Below are 18,138 nucleotides of genomic sequence, written 5' to 3'. Positions count from 1 at the left end.
CTTTTTATTTTGTTAACTGTGTTAAAGGGACAGTACACCCAAAAATGAAAATTATCCTTGTCATATCAAACCTGTTTGACTCTACAAGACACAAATGAAGATATTTTGAAGAATGTTGTTAACCATTCGCCCCATTGACTTTCACTGTATGGACACAACTGAGGCATTTCTCAAATGATCTTCTTTTGCGTTTTACAATATACATTTAAACAACATTACAGTGAATGAAGCATGACAGAATTATAATTTATGAGTGAACTCAACAATCCCTTTAATTCAGCTGTTAATAAGCTGTATTAACTTTTTTAAACAGCTCTCTTTAATACTTGATTCTGATTCGTCATTCGCAGCATCCTGTGGACAACTCTTGTATAACTGTTGGCGCCAAAATAATTCCTAAATATCTGTGCTAGTTTTATGTCTCTCATATAACTCCAGTCTCACATATTAAAATTCACCTGCCCCACGTTGGAGTCCCGCTCACCCTGTCTGGTTTATTTGCGTCAATGACCACCTGACTGTACATTACGCTATAAATGTGCTTCTGAAGATAAGCAACCACTCCACTTTACATTCACAACAACACATCCAAGTCCAACACAGCACATAAAAACAGATACACAACACATAAACTCTCCATATTCCATGTGGCAACGGGACTTTTACTTTACTTCTCAGCGTATTCCATCTCACAGCAAGCCTCACAGATAAACCATGGAAGAATGATGTAAAAATCACCACTCTTGTCTCCATATTCAGATCATGAAAGAGCAGAAACAAAAACCATCCATTGATTCAACCATCCTTTTATGTGGTGAACTATAAAGAAAAGGCTTTAAGAAGCCCCACACAGGCCAGGCTAGTCAGCTGGTCAGGCTTATGTAAGTCGTGGGTAGCCTCATTCCATCCTCACCACTTTGTGAGGTAATGAAAGTGTCTATGACTAGACAGATTTTGCCCCCCATTGACTACCATAGTATGAAAACACAAAATGGTAGTCAAAAGTGCCACATCATGTTTGCTGTCCATTCTTCAAAATGTCTTCTTTTGTGTTCAACAGAAAACATAAATGTTTATAGATTTGAAACAACTCGAAGGTGAATAAATGATGATAGAATTTTCATATTTTTCATTTTCATTTCATTTTCCTTTGTTTTGTATGGTTTTGTATGTTAATATGTATTATGAAGGTTGTTGAAGGGTGTTAAATGTTGGTTGTGTATGTGAAGCACCATGACAGTTTGAATTAAATTGCCCCAAGGGGATTAATAAAGCTCTAAACTAAACTAAACTAAACTAAAGTCTTGCTGAGGTTTTGATTATTAAAAAAGGTTAAAGAAAACCACTTTCCTCCAAAGGAGAGCCGGATTAGAAAAGTGTCGAGGAACCTTTGAGAAAGTTGGTTAAACGAGGGCGATTCAATTAGCGATTAGTTCGTATCTCTCTGGCAAGACTTATAAAAGGGGCATGTGCTCCCAGACAGGATTAATATTTAATGCTAAAGCCTCCGCCGAGGTGGTGCTACAGGTGCAGTTCTGTGTTCAAGAACAGAGGAGGGATGCTGATATCGTACGCAGAATCAAACAGCAAAGGCCTAAAGAAAATTACCACTCTGCTGAGTGTGAGAGGTTAAATCCATCTCAATCGGATTGGGTGTTTCATACAAGACTTGCAGATGATTTGGGGATTTCTTTGCAATGACATCATGTTTAGCGCTCTTGAGTTTAATTCTTAAAAACAGCTGACACTGTCTTATCAATAATTGGATGCTGGGATTTGAAACTGCAGGAATAAATGACTTGTTTTCGACTCAGGTTTAAAGGAATTGCTAATCCAAAATGAAAATTCATTCTTTGATTCACCCTCATGTCATTCAAACCTGTATTATGTTTTCTTTTTCTGAAGATCACATTACCACTGCATGTTCACAAAACCACTGAGACATTTCTCAAAATATCTTTTGTGTTCCACACAGGAAAAGTCATAAAGGTTTTAAATGACATGTGGGTGAATATATCATAACAGAATTTTGTTTTGGGGTAAACTATCCTTGTAATATTGCTTTTTTGTCACCAAGGTACTAATTATAAAGACCAAGAAAAATGGATCACACTAATAAGTGATATCCATTCCATTCCATTTTCTACCGCTTATCCGAACTACCTCGGGTCACGGGGAGCCTGATAAGTGATATCAACTCTGTAAAATATATATACATTTATGCATTTGGCAGACGCTTTTATCCAAAGCAACTTACATTGCGTTATCCTATACATTTATACATAGTTATTTGCAATCCCCTGGGATCGAACCCACGATCTTGCGTTGTTAACGCAATGCTCTTACCACTGAGCTACAGGAAATATATCTAAGGTTGAAAATGATAAATAAAATTGAGAATGTAAACTGAAACAAATCTGAACCTTTGCAGTTTACAAGAAAATGTAAAACAGATACTGTATTCTCTGTCCATACTCCAGGCCTCTTATAGGTCTTTCCCTTAATTCTAGATCCTGAGAAACCCCCACACACACATTCAGAGGTTTCCTCATCATAAAACTCCAGTTCCAGCTATCAGCACAAATGACTTGAACTCAAATTTATATCCCAACATCTCTGGACCAAACAACCTTGAGAGGAAAGCTTTGATATTTCTTCCAGACCGTGAATGGGATACGGCCCAAGACATCCAGACGCAAATCTGCTTAAACAGCATGCAGGGAAAAACTTGGAAAAGTTGTCACAACCAAAAAGAATTCTGGCTGCCGACCGGAAAGCTAACAGAGCTATGAAACCAATGAAACGCAGTTTGAATTTCGTTCGATTGTAAATATCGTTAACGGCAGCAAAATAATTCATAATAGACAGGCGTGGAATGGGATTCCATGAGAGAGTCATAAAACAACTTTACACTCGCACACATTTATGGAAAGACTAATAAATGACCGCAATAAGCCAATGATGGTTCAAATTGGATGCCAAACGCTTGGTAAGTGGAAATTGTTGGTAGAAATGTGTTCCTGTGGCTTAAATAATAGAGTGCTACATTAGCAATGTAAAGCTCAAGGGTTTGATTTTCAAACTTAAAAAAATGTGTTGGCTTGTTAATAATTTGGCTCAGTTTGGTATATTTTACAAATGCCTGTTTCCGCAATTAAACCTCAACTGAGCCAATTAAAAAATTCAGATGATGTCACTGAGCCAATTAGAAAATTCAGATGATGTCACTGAGCCAATTAGAAAATTCAGATGATGTCACTGAGCCAATTAAAAAATTCAGATGATGTCACTGAGCCAAATAAAACATTCAGATGATGTCACTGAGCCAATTAGAAAATTCAGATGATGTCACTGAGCCAATAAAAAAATCCAGATGATTTCACAAGAAGTAGCTTTACAGTGAAAGCTAATGAAAGTTCCAGTGAATACTTGTCTGCCGAACGCATGAGTACGTAACTGAATATGTAGATAAAATGTCAACGCACACCTGAAATTTACACCTTTGTATGTGTAATAAAGTTGTAAAGCTGGAGGAAAAAAGCATTTCTTTCTCTCAAGCTATACCGCAACGTTTGGTCAAAGCTTAATTTCCATCATCACAATTTCAAAATGTAGAAAAAACACCACAAGGCGCATAGTGCAAATGATCAATTTTCATTGATTTCATTAGGGAGCGTCTCAAAAGATCCCTGACAGAAACAGTCCAACATGATGCATCATAATGCACCTCAAACTCATTTAAGGTCACTCAAGAGACCCCCGATGTCTTCAAAACGCCTTCATATCATCACAGACACCACCGAATCGTTTCCCTCGAGCAATAAATGACCATAAGAAGCGAAAGCCCCTATAAACTATCAAGCCCTCTGATGTCATTAAAGGACAAACACAGGGGGCTGTGACTATAAACCTTGTTTAAAGTAATGGATACGACATGGTGTTCTCATTGCGCAGTTTGCATTTGTGTTTTAATTGAGCTCTAAACATCTCTCAAGAGCTACTGGAACACAAAACCGAGGTTTTCAATGTGTCACGGCAGACATAGGAGCAGAACGGTGTTTGTTTTATGCCTTTACATCTGTTTAACCGTGAAGAAGAAAGATTGAGAGTCATATTACTCACCCTATTTGTTCTGTCGCGGATTATACATCCTTACAACCACCCAAGCGTGAATGAGAGATCGAGAGAGACTGAAACTTTTTTTCATGCTGGCGTTTTCCGAACCCTTCTCTCGCTCTGACACTTCCTGCGCAGACCCTTTACACCAACTTAAATCACTCCCCCAGACTCAGCCCAGGAGCATTGTTTAGACAGGACGTGTTGTGTGCATGTGTGTGTTTGCGATTGTGCGGCGCAATGAATACGGTTGTTGTAACTCTCTTGGCTCTCCTTCGAGTCTGGCACACCTCAATGCAAAGAGAAAATCGGGGAAAAAGAAGTGAAAGAGGGACATAAAAAGGAAGAGATGTGTGACTGAGAGAGAAAGCAGAACTGCTGAGGAAGAGAAAGCTGAAGGAGAATGCTTTAAGCTAAAGGAAAACATGTGGAGGACTTCCTGTGGAGGACCCCGCTGCGGCACAGCCTTGAGGGTCGTGGTGTGTGTCTGTGAATTTGAAGCTTGCTCTCAAAATCCCTCAGTTTGCTGTTAGAATGGGAGCCAGATAACGGTCCTCAGTGAGGTTGAAGGGAGTTAAGGTTCAAAGGGTCTACAAAACATGTTTGAGGTGTTTAAAGGGACAGTTCGGCCAAAAATGACAACTTTGTCAAACTGTATAGTCATTTACTTTGCAAGAATGAGAAAGGTATTTATTGCAGATGTATCTCGTTTTCTTCTTGTAAAATAAAAGTGAATAGAGATTTGGTTTACATTTATGCATTAAGCAGATGATGATATCGAAACACATTCATTTAATGTGTACATTTTATTGGTATCTAGGTTCATTGAGATCGAACTTGCAACCTTTGCATTTAAAATGTTACAGGAAAATGAATTCCAATTGAAATAAATTGTGGTTGTTGGGTTGCTTATGGTGCGTATTGTTTTTGTTTGAAGCTCAGACCTATTCACTTTAGTTACAGTATGAACATTCTTTGAAATTAAAAAGAAGAGAGGAAGTCAAAAAGGAGTTGCAATACCAAAAGCGTATAATACCAAAAAGTACGCCTATAAATGTATGTGCATGTATATTGCATACATACGTGTGAATATGCAAGTGCACGAGCCCATTTATTGGCAGACAAATAGAAAGTGGGAGGATTCAAGAAGGTCTTATGTCTTACAAAGAAAGACATAACTGTCACTGGTTATCTGCAAGACTTATAACACCCTGTAGATGCTGCCCCCAAACACTCAAATGCTAAAACACGGTCACACACGCACACACACACTAAAACCAGGACCAGTAAAATGTCCTCACAAGTGGTTTGTAATGTAGCTCGCAGCGTTACTGAAGACTGAAGGCAAAGAACACGGACACACTTGAGCCTAATTTCAACAAGTCATGTGGACATCAAAACATGCTTGCATAGCATACACCTATCCAAACAAAACACACAAGAAAACAAAGAAAAAGTGTCTCATATTTAGTTTATTAAAGGATGATTTAAACTAATAAAACCACAAGTGTTCTGAAAAATATCTGTTTTGTAGCTGGAGGGTGTTACTGCAGTAGTCAAGAACATGTCACAAGAGTAGCTAAGAGAAAACTTGTTTACAAAACACACACACAGAATGCTCTGTGAACCACACAATGTTTTATTCTCTTTATTCTGGTGATAAGCTGAGAGCCTTGTGGGTTTGTCAGTGATGTGTATGCTTTGAATATCCCTTAATGTTAATACAAGTAGTGTAGTCTAAATATACAGTCTAGGTTAACACTTCACTGTGTAGCTGTATATAAATATTCCATTAAAGAAATGACATACCGTATGAAACATATTGTACAGTATGCCATAGTTTAAAAGATACAAGCGTACACACGTACTTATCTTTTTTTAATAAACAATTCTTACTAATAAATGTAGTGCTGAGTCAATGTAATGATGCCATTAGTCGCTCAGAGCAACTATTAAAGTTTTAATTTAGTTTCTCTGTAAAGAAGCAATGAATGTGACAAATGGCACACATTGCAGTGTTTGTGTGTGGCTGTGAAGTTCAGACGGCGCAGTGTTTCATTGGTTATTAAAGGTTGTTGAAGGGTGCTCAAGAGCGCCCCCTTGGTGCCCCCATGCACCCTTAATGGCAACAGTGCCACAAATCTCCCATTAGAAGCCAGAGAACAGACAATAAAGAGAGAGAGAGAGAGAGAGAGAGAGAGAGAGAAAGAACAAAAGAATGTAGTGATGATATACTGTTTTTTACATAGCGGTTATAAAATCAGTGAAAGAATCCAGACTGTTAAACAATCTCAGGATTTAAAAGCATGTGATGTTAGGAAACGAAGGCTAACCTCAAATGAAAAGTGAATTCAGATGAACGTCCACAGTTTTTTCCATTCAGAGTCAAAATATCACATTACTGTAGGCTACAGTTAAAGAGCTGACAGGAAAAGAGAAACAAAACACTATAGACATCGACAACATTTCAGAAGAGATCTGATAGCCCTCAGATTAACTATAATGCTCAGATTTCGAGTTTTTCCTTTAATTATGTTCAACATTCCAGGATCCGCTGTGTCTCCATGAGGCTGACGGAATTCAGAGTCAGGAGCGAGATGATTGGTCTGGCGTCTGACAGATGATTTCATAATCGCTGAACTCATTCCATTTCCTGACTACTGATTATGGGGACGTTTATCAAATTTTAATATGCGGAGAGACAGCTATACTAGTGAGACTAAAATGAGAAACTGGCTTCTCTTTGTGCATCCGCTCGCACATCACCATCGGGCAACAACGTTAAATGTCTGTTTAAAACAGAGTTCCCAAAAACGGTAAAAGTGTCCGAATGCCTTAAATGTGACGCCTGCAGCCTGGAATAAGGATATATATCAATATCACATTATATATGGCAGACGTGAAGGTGCACATTTACTCCATAAAAATGTGTGAAATTATTTGTTGCGTGTGTATGTGGTGAACCCAAAAGGAAATACCTCAGTAATACTGTGTAACTCTGTCTACATAAAATTCCCAAAACAGTTAAACCAGAAAACTGGAAAAGAAATTAAGAGTTTTGCAAGCTTTATTTATATTATAACATTAAATATTACAATTATATTAATAGTATTAGTTATATAAAAATAATATTGATTATTCATGTATAAATAAACAGATTAATTTATAAATTACTTAACATCACTAGCAATACATTAAAACAAATGTTATTTCATAAAAACTAAAACCGTCAAACTGTACAATATAATATTTACTTGCAGTCAAAATCCCTGTAACTGTACTAAAATCCCTTAAGAAAATGAACCATGGTTTTACGGCATTTAAAACCTACAAGTCACGATTAGTCACCAAAAAACATGGTTACTATGCTTCTATTATAAAAAACGTTATCTTCGTAACGTTTCTTCGTTTTGATTTCTAAATACAACAGAGTTTTTGAAATTACGATAGTATTTACTTCAGCAGTGGTTCTAAAACCTTTTGACACCTAGGCCCCCTATTCTATTCCCCCTAGTAGGTCCCCTCCTACTAACAAACTCAACATTTCTACTCAATAAAATATTTAAGAGACATTATATGGGAAAACATTTATTCATCATAAAAATGGGCAAACCATAAAAAAATCATGTTTTTCATTATTTTTTATTTATTTCAATGCTCCATTCCATTCCATTTTCTGCCGCTTATCCGAACTACCTCGGGTCACGGGGAGCCTGTGCCTATCTCAGGAGTCATCGGGCATCAAGGCAGGATACACCCTGGATGGAGTGCCAACCCATCGCAGGGCACACACACTCACTCATTCACACCCTACGGACAATTTTTTCCAGAGATGCCAATCAACCTACCATGCATGTCTTTGGACCAGGGGAGGAAACCGGAGTACCCGGAGGAAACCCCCGAGGCACAGGGAGAACATGCAAACTCCACACACACAAGTCGGAAGCGGGAATCGAACCCCCAACCCTGGAGGTGTGAGGCGAACGTGCTAATCACTAAGCCACCGTGCCCCTATTTCAATGCTCATTTTTTCTAATTTTAAATCATTAATCATCTTCACGGCCCCTTGAAAGTCAAGATGTGGGCCACGCCCCCGTTGAGAACTACTGTATAGGATACTATAGTGTACTGCTCCTATAATAATTATACTATACTATAGTTTTATAACTTGAGCATAGTATATAACAGTATACTACAATTTACTATATTAAATATTGAAGTATACTGTACTATAGTATTGTTCCATATGAATGTATGTTACTTTTTTGTCACAATTAGGACATTTTAGACGCGAAAATACCCCTTAACTCACACATTTATGGATTTATAAACAGATCACAGATTGTATAGTAATTTCTTTGGCGTTGTGACATACAGTTCAAACAACAGCCAACTAAAAGCCTCTAAGTTATACAGTATAGGTATCTATGACGTTACTTCTCTTAAATCCGGTAAACCATATTAAAGCATAATAAGATGACTTATAGATGAAACACTGACCAGGCATATGTGACTCATGGGTTTATAAACTATAAAAATGAAGCAGCTTCTGTCATAATAAATCTGCCCTGTAGACTAATTTTCTTAATTACCTAATGGCACGACAAACACACACACACACAAACACAAACACACCAGATAGGTCAGAAAAAAAATATCTTACTGAACAAGTAAAGATTCTTCATCCAAACAGCCAAACACACAACTTTCAGTGACTTTCACAGAGACAGTTATGGATGTTTCGGTCATTGAGTTTTTTCTTCAGTTGATGATGACAAATTTCTTACGATCATGAATCTACACGCTATCTTGCTACACGCTATCAACGCTGAAGTTCTGAAGTTAACAACAGTGCGGTGCAACTAAGGTCAGATGAATCAATGACCAACAACATTAAGAACATCTTAAAGCCACCAATCATCCACACATAGATTGCGTTAACTTAGCATCTTCTTTTATCTCCAAGACTCGATTTGTCCAACACATGACTGTTCACACATCCATTATCACTGCTGTACTATAAGAGGATCCAATCGGAACCTGCATGTGCCATGGGCACCATGGCTTAACACATCTGCACTCACTCGTAGGCCACAAGTCATACTTTCCATGCGTTCCATTTCGAAGGCCTCATCCCTATGCCCTAAGGCCTTCAAAGGGTATACGATCTGGAGTGAGAGCATGTAAGGGTTGAAGGCTGTGGGGAGCCAAACGTTGCCCTTTCTTGAGCGGCCCTTCTGCATCATCATCCTGTGCACATAAGGAGGCACCGTCGTCACGTCAACAACAAGGAATCTGCGCAAGGAATCACGGGGGCCTGAAGTGGCCTGAAGTATTGGAACGACCCTTCAATATGGCGGCCATGATTGTTTTCACTTCGAAGTGCCCTTCAGAAGGCGATATATCCCATTTGGAACGCACTGAGAATCTGTTTAATTTGAGGTTTCTGGTAAATCTGAGGGAAACTTTGTTAAGCCTGTTAAAATTCAATGTGCATGCTTCATCTCTTTAGAAACCTTGGTCTTCCTTATTTTTCTGATTGCTCTATCCTCTTGTTTCTGCTTCACTTGCGTCCCTTTCCCAGGCACTTGTCTAACCATTAGATGCTGTGTCAGAGCGGAGGCCATACAAAAGAAAAAGAGTACACACACACTCACACACAGTGCCAACGTTTCAGGAAACCCCTTAGTCTTTTCATCCATGCTTTTAACCACTCTTTACTTTAAACAAAGAGTTTCTTTAGGAGAGGGTGTGTGTGTGTGTGTGTGTGTGTGTGTAACCCTCTTGGCTGACCCTAATAAGCAACCACACACATCTTGCCTTCAAACAGAGATGCTACTTTTAATCAGCTCTGAGAAAACTGGCACATAACCTGATCAGAAAGAAAGAGAGAGCAAGTAAAAGAGGTCGAGAGATACAGAGAGACAGAAAAAAATGGGGGCAACAAATGGATTGAGTGGACAGGCGAATGAAAAGGGGAGGACAGCAGAAACGACAACAGAACAAAGAGAATCCGACATAAGCTGGCACAATTTGAGAAACAGTCTTGCCAGTGCACTAGTTTAAGACTAAACTTATAATTTTCTGTCAGTACTTTGTGTGCGGGCCTTTAACCTGTCAGAGCTCATAGCCTCATACGGGCTCATGTTTACTGTGGAAATTGGGGTAGAGAACACATCTCGGGACATTTGGAAATGCTCAATGTTAAACTTTGCTTATTCCATTTATATTCAGGTCACCTGTATATTTATAATGTATTTGTATTTAGCATGATTTATATTTGATTTATAAACCATGGGTTGCATGCACCCCGCTTCATGGCGTGCCTAACAACTTCAATAAGGCAGATGAGAAAAGAGTATTTGTTTCGTTTTTTTACCATTAATTCTAAAATATAATGCCAGTGGATTCTGCTCACTTTTCTAAATGTTAATAAATTATCAAGAAAAAATCCATTATTTCATACATTTTCTGGTAAATTATGGTTCTAATGTCAACATGGTCAGGTTGTGGCACTTAAAATAGCATCTTGCAGACCTCGAGCTGGGAAGCAGATTCCCATCCAGAAATACTCACAATGGAAGGAAGGAAAAGTTTGTCTCTATTTATAATACGTTCAGTTCTGGTCCTTGATTCTGATTGGTTGAGCCGAATTCTAAGCCATTCTAAAATGCTCCGATTTATAACTGCACACCACATTAAATAGCCTTAATATTACTTTATTTTATGAATCCTTGCTACGCATATGGAATAACCGCTTTATAACAGCAATAAGCCCTGCAAAGTAGTGGGTTACAAGTGCATTTTAGAATAGCTAAGGGCGTTGTGGCTGCTTTATTCTGCCACTGCAGATCTAGGGAAAACAAACAAAAAAGACGTAAACAAAATCTAGCTCCTTAAAAGGTTCAGCTCGTCTTTTTATACTGCTACATGTGCAGAGAACATCTTCAGTCTGTATAGAGAAACATTTTATTCAACTGTTGTGATGTTGAGGAGGTGTGCAGATTTCATCACAAGTCTGAATGAGTACTTTCATGGTATTAATATATCTTGACTAGGGATCCACCGATATGTAATCTTTTGGCCAATAACGATTACCGATAATTCTTTAACATTGGAAGCCGATAACCGATATATTGGCTGATATACAGTATATAAAGATTATTATAAATTCCCTAAAACTGAAACAAAAGGCAAAAAGTGGACAACTGCTAGTAACCAAACAAGAGAACAATTAGTTCTCTTTCCCTCCCTGAAAATCATGTACCAATCCTACTTTACACTAGTTAACGATTCTTTAACCTTCAAACTTTTCTGGTATATTTAACAAAGAAATTATAGATGTTCTTCGAGAAAAATGTTCTTAATAGCCACATGTCAAACTGGTCTCAAGAAAACACAGCACTGTACTGTATTTTAACTGCGAGCAGAGTGCATATGAAGTAGTTTAACCAGAGTAAATGATTAAGATTTATCGGTTTTAATATATAAGCATGAATTTTATTATACCGATATGGCCGATAATTTATCGTGCACCCCTAATCTGTACCGTTTCTTAAAGGTCAAATGTGTGAATTTTGAGGAGGATCTATTCAAAGAAATGCAATATAATATACATAATACACATAATGTATATATAAATGTGTATATTATAGGTGGTGTATATAGACCTTACATAATGAAGCATTATGTATATATAACCTTAGAATGAGCTATTTCTATCTACATACACCGCGGGTACACTTGCATGGAGTTCGCCATGTTGTTTCTACAGTAGCCCTAAACAGACAAACTGCTCTACGGAGCGCATTTCATAAATACGTTATCTTCTTCGGCAAAGAAGCAAAAATGTGATGACATCTTTGTCCTGTGTCAGCCTCCATAGTGCTTCGATAGGGAGGGGCTGAGTGAACGGTTGGTTGCAATTCGCAACCTCACTACTAGATGACGCTAAATTTCATACACTAGACCTGTCACAACATACACAACATCACAACATACAAAAATCCATCAATTATAATTTTCAACAACTGTACCAAATCCATCCAGAGCTAGAATCATTCTTGTGTTTTAAAAATTGTCAACTATATGCTAGCTACTTTCACTTCACTAGAAAAAAGTTAAATATGCGACAGAATATCAAGGTTAAAGTTTGCAAGGCTTATAAACATAGTGACATCGCTCCTGCTGCACCAATCCTAAAGCATCTAGTCTATCTATATCTGTACAAGGTTGAAACCTTCAGCAACAAATACTAATGAACTCAAGTCTGCAGTCTTCACGTATGACATTAGGCCTCAAGGCATGAATTCAGCTCTTAGGGATGTAAACGGTAACAATGACACCAGGTGCTGTTCTCTTCTCTCTCCAGCTGTCTCTGACTCATTACACCTCATACCAAGGTCGCCACGTGACTGTCATGACCTCTACACCCTGTCAAGCTATATAATACAAACAGAACATACAGTATATGTGTGCAAACACACACAACATGTTGCCTCTTGCTTGATCAGTGACCACACTGTGTTCAATTGGTCTAAAAGGTGGATGTTGTGGGGAAGGGTGTCTCTCTCTTCCTCGTATATCTCTTCCTTCCATATTTCATTTAATGCGGGTGTTTTGGATGACGACAATGGCATCGTGAAAGCCCTTTTCACATCCACTGTAGTGATTAACCAACATATGATCTCAACAGAAAGGCTTCTGGAAAATTCCTGAAAAAGAGTCCTCTATTGACATTAGCTGCTTGCTTTTAGAGGAAAAATATCTCAAAACAGAATGATAAACCTCGCCACTCTTTCTCTCCCTCCCCTTTTCGATTCTTCATGCCAAACGGTGAATAATTACCAGATTCCATTTGCCGTTGAGTTAAAGCACTCAGGCACTTTTCATTAGCCGAGCTGGCCGGTGACCTGCGGATCAACTTCTGCCCACATGAATCTGTCTGAAGAAATAATAGACTGTTGGTCTGAGATTAATGGAGTGGCTACCAAGCATTAAATGCCTTATTTAAGAAAGTAATTCGGCTACAATAAATCTGGGACAAGCAAACAGTGTCCATGTACTCCATGTCAGCTTTGTTTCATTTGAAATGCTAAAAAATTTAAATAGCGGATGGAAAAACAATAATTCTCTATACAGAATACAAACTCATTCTGACTGTCAAACTTAAAGGCATAGTTCATCCGAAAAGGAAAATTCTGTCATAATTTACTTATCCTCTGGTCATTTCAAACCTGTATGATTTTCTTTCCTCTGCAGAACACAAAAGAAGATATTTTGAAGTCAGTTGGTAACTGAACAACAGCGGTACACATTGACTATTATTGTCCACACAATGGAAGTCAATGGGATCCAGTGTTGTTTGGTTACTAACATTTTTCAAAAAATCCTCTTTTGTGTTGTGGAGAAAAGCTATAGAGAGTAAAGTTATGTGTGTATGTTAATATGTACAATTAAAAAATAAGAATAGACTAAAAGGTATGTGTTACATTCAGCAAGATGAAATACAATTTACAGAAAAAGTTGTATAAAAATGATAGTGTATTATCTGCAGGATATATTTAAAATTGCACTTTATTATTAGTTATAGAGTTAATTGCACGTAAAAATTCTGCACGCAAGTTCTTTAAAGGTGCATTTAAAAAACATTTAACTGTTCGAGAGATAGACCGCCTGAGGGAAGAAGCTATTTTTGTTGCCTAATGTTGTCATCTTTTAGTGAGAAAAAACGGAATGTCACTTTAAAAACTTCCCAGTCAATTCTGCTCGAGTATCTTCAGTTTGGACAGCAATGGATTAAGCGAGTCCTTGCTTTTTAATCTTTTATAATCAGTGAGGATCAAGAGTTAATGACCAGCATCCATTAATTTAAACCCAGATCCATTGGAGATGCTGTCAATAGAGGAGATCTTGCTTTTAATTACAAGAACTCGTCCCCGTCTGACACTTTACCAAATAATCATGAGCTTATTCTTTGTTTGACCATTTTACTAAAGAACTACAAAATAGAAATGTATGACTACTTTGTTTAAGTCACACTTTCACATATTTTCATCAAATCAATTGATCGATTAAATAGACCAAAATTATTTATAAAGAGTATTTTCACACTTTATTTTGTCACTTAAAGTAAATGAGTCCCACCCAAAAAAGACAATCCATCTAAAATGTCAAACAGCATTATAGGGGTGTACTACATCAGCTATCCCATAATGCAACAGTGACATGTTGTGCTTCTCACAAAAGCAAATCTAAGAGCGATATGTCAAACACAACTATCATTATACCCACTCATAGTGTGAGCACGGTAAAACTAAACAACGGTAGCTTGACATCCATCCAGCAAGCAACTAAAGATAAACTAAGTTTTGATGAGGTTAACTGTCTCTCTCTCTCCCCTACTCTCTCTCTAGCTCCCTCGTCCTCCCACCCTGCTTTCCCATAACCTCTGTGGAACCGAACCATGAGTAAGCAAGACCACCCAGCCATGAAATTTACGGACCGGGCTACAGTTCTTTGTCCTGCTACACCTGCTTGAGATAAACTTTCAAAGAGCACTAACAGAGATTTAAACAAAGGACTGAAGCGTTTTACCTGCTGATAAACACTGAAACACTTGAAGACAGATGACTGCTGATAAACACTCGACTTTATCACTTTATCTGTCTGGCATTAAGCAGGAACAGATAAAAACAGAATGTATTTGTTTTGCTTCCAGATGTTTCTGTGAGAGCATGTTTAGATATAAGATGCCAGGCTATAATGTTAGCTGTTATGCTTTGATCCTCATTTAAAGGGTCAGTTCACCCACAAAATCTCTCATCATTTACTAACCCTCAACTTGTTCCAAATCTGTAGACATTAATTTGTTATGAACATACATTTGGACGAATGTTTGTAACTAAACAGTTCTTGGCCACCATTAACTATAGTCAAAAGTGCACAGGAACTGTTTTTTTTCTAAATTCTTCAAAATATATATTTTTTTGTGTTCAACAGAATAAAGAAATTTATCAAGCAATTTTTCCTATTGAGGAAATCAATTCCATCCAAGAGCTATTTAGTTTCAAGCATTCTTCGAAATATCTTTCTCTGTGTTCATCAGAACCATGAATTTAGAACAATTTGAGGACGCGTAAATGATGACATCATTTTCACTTTTGTGTGAACTGTTCCTTTAAAAGAGATTGGAAAGGTGTTTGTCGTATTTACTTAAACATGCATTTGTAAACATTACAAACAGGCAGCTATACAGTTACCCATACGAACAGCATACAGTATTTATTTGTTAATGTTAATAGTTATATCTCTACAGGTTTATAGTTATTATACGCCTTAACAAGAAGATCAAGTCACAGAAACATCTGGATTTTGAATTTTACTACCATTATAGATGAAAGAATGAAGGAGGTGAGACACACAAACACAATTCATTCCCTGAAAACAACCTTTGCTATGTTTGTGATTGACAGCATAAAAACTCACTGACACAATACTGACAAATAATAGTGAAACATTTCTGGTTGTGTTTGTGTAAATTAAACTAAAAGAGGGACATTAAGCTCAAAATCCCATTCCTGTCATATGTCTGATGTTTTATCACCGCGTTTAGGGCTGCAACTGACAGGTGTCGAAAGAGTTAAACCGATCGGAACAGAAGTATTTTATAGCAACTTTCAGTTGACGCAGAGCTCTTCAACCACAATTAAACAGCACCAGGGCAGAATGTGATAAAGTGGTGCCTAGTAATCACATACACAAACAGAAACACACACAAACACACACTCACACACACGCATTAATCTGCACCCCACTGTGCAGGAATGGGGAGACAATGTGATTGTGAGTCTATGTGTTTTTGGGAGGAATGCAGAAGAAGCTGCAAAGTCAATCCTGATGGACACAGTAGCCGTGCTGCTGATCCAATCCCACAAAGCCCATTGTGATACAGAAATAAATAAATAAAACAGCTGCTCCCAAACATTTTCAGCAAAACACCATCTATTCAATTCAACCTCGAAAACACCTCAAGTGTATTAATCCGCTTAATACCTGCAACTAAAAATACCAAACAAAGTGCAAATCAACAGTCAACCTTAAACCAACAATAAAAATCTATACAAAAACCTCATGACAAATATAAAAATTTGATTAATACTTATTAATACATTTCTAGTCAATATTTGCAGCTTTGACAGTCGCAATTGTTTACTAATTAACATTTTTGAAGCATTTTAATAGTAGAAATAAAGACTTGGGGATAGTTCACCAAAAATAGAAATTCAGTCATCAATACGGCCTCATGTCATTCAAAACCTGCGTATGACTCTCTAAAACAAAAGGAGCTATTTTGAAAAATGTCACTGTGATTTTGTGTCTATACAAAGGAATTCAATGTGGGTCTGTTTTGTAAAAGAAAGTAAGTCATACACGTTGAAATAACAAAAAGGTGAGAAAATAATGACAGAATTTTCATGTTTGGGTGAACTATCCCCTTATCCCCAAAAGAAGATAGGAAGTCAAATGCAAACCATATGGAGACTTAGCCAAAGTTTCCACAAGAACACAATCTTAGATTTGTTTTCTTCTGAGGAAAAGACCTCAATAAATCTCACAAAATCTCAACAAACTTAAATCCTGTGCTCGGATTTCCCATGATCTCAACATATGCCGTCAAAAGCCAGAGATTTCACTATTTCTCATCAAATCCTTCCAGTTCTACTTTGTAGTCTTCCCATGTCAACAATTGTCTCCCGCAGGAATTTTAAGAGAAACACTCGAGACAATGTTTATATCACTCATTAAGTGATTTCACATGCTCTTTAACCGAAGCATATCTGAGAACTTCAATACTTCACCTCAAAGCAATAAAAACTCATTTCTTTCACAAAAATGTTGCGCTTTAAATGAACTAAACTAAACTGATTTACACAATTTTAAAACATACAGTTACCGTGACCAGAAACCAAATAGGAGAAGAACGACATGTGTGTCGATGCATCCACCTCTGAATATCTCCCTCATGACACTTACTCTGCTCCAAGACTTGTTGCTGGGTTACGGTCGCTGTGGACCCTTTGCTCATTCTGCTCCTCGGCTGGGCCACCTCGTCCTGCTCCTTCACATTTGTGTTTTGGTGGGTTTGTGCATGTGTCGTTCCATGAACCGGAGGCCTCTGGACACTTATGTCTCTTTCACCTCCCATCCGCATCACTTTCTCACCCACGCTAACAATTCTGGCTCGCCCGGCACATGCGTCGCGTCGAGGTGAGGGGAGTTTAGAACCAGGCGAAGGACGAGCAAGACGTGAAGGTTTAGACATAGTTCCGCCGTGTTCTCATCAGCACATACAAGTAGAGATCAGTTGAATGTCTGTCGTCCCTCAAGCCGATCACTTTGAAATTACTTCTCGAAAATCGGAACTGGTGAGTTCTGTAATCCAATCAAACTGCATTCCAACGCATTCTTTTGTAGAATATTCCAAATTGTGTCCCGAGATTCCCAAGGCGTCCAAATCTTCCAATTCCAAGTGTTGCGCAGAGAGAGATCAGCACATCTGACCGTTCAGCGGTCTCACACGCTCATTTCTTTACTCACCGAGCGAGTCCAGACGAGTCCAGGTAGGAACAGACGGCAGACGGACTAAGGGGGAAGGGGTTAATCATCACCTTTGCTAGTAGTGTCTCCAATGCTCTGATGTGTGTGTGTGCGCCTCGGGTTGACTGACAGAAAGACACACGGAGATAAGCAGACTGTTGCCATGTATCAGCGCATTCCAACACACAGACTGTCTGAATCACTGTCTGTCTCTCTCTCTCTATTATCCCTCCTAAACTCCCCTTCTCTTTACCTTTTTCTTTTCTCTCTCTCTCTCTCTCTCTCTCTCTCTCGCCTGTGGTGCCAGGAAAGGCAGAAAAGGTCTCAAAAGGGATCAAAAATATCCAGAGAGGAAGAAGCAAGAGAAAAGGTAGATTCTTCTTTTCTGCTGCTGTCACGGCTGTGTACAGATCCACATGTGAA

The 18,138-nt window shown here is 38.1% G+C and overlaps 1 protein-coding gene across 2 annotated transcripts in view; it reads right to left on the bottom strand.

The window, feature by feature from the left end:
- si:ch211-285f17.1 (sickle tail protein homolog) overlaps nt 1-17,866 on the bottom strand; it is a 77,978-nt gene extending 60,112 nt beyond the window's left edge. The window contains exon 1 of one of the 2 annotated variants that reach the window (XM_056738010.1): nt 17,152-17,866. In XM_056738010.1, coding sequence (XP_056593988.1) covers nt 17,152-17,440 — 289 coding nt within the window. In that variant the 5' untranslated portion in view covers nt 17,441-17,866. The remainder of the gene's footprint in view (nt 1-17,151) is intronic. The other variant, XM_056738011.1, reaches the window with a different exon arrangement.
- Nucleotides 17,867-18,138: the final 272 nt, after the last annotated feature.

This window comes from Triplophysa dalaica, chromosome 23 (assembly GCF_015846415.1).
Source record: "Triplophysa dalaica isolate WHDGS20190420 chromosome 23, ASM1584641v1, whole genome shotgun sequence".
Classification (NCBI taxonomy): Eukaryota; Metazoa; Chordata; class Actinopteri; order Cypriniformes; family Nemacheilidae; genus Triplophysa; species Triplophysa dalaica.
The sequence above is the reverse complement of the archived record's forward strand: the minus strand, read 5'-3'. Positions and strand labels throughout refer to the sequence as shown.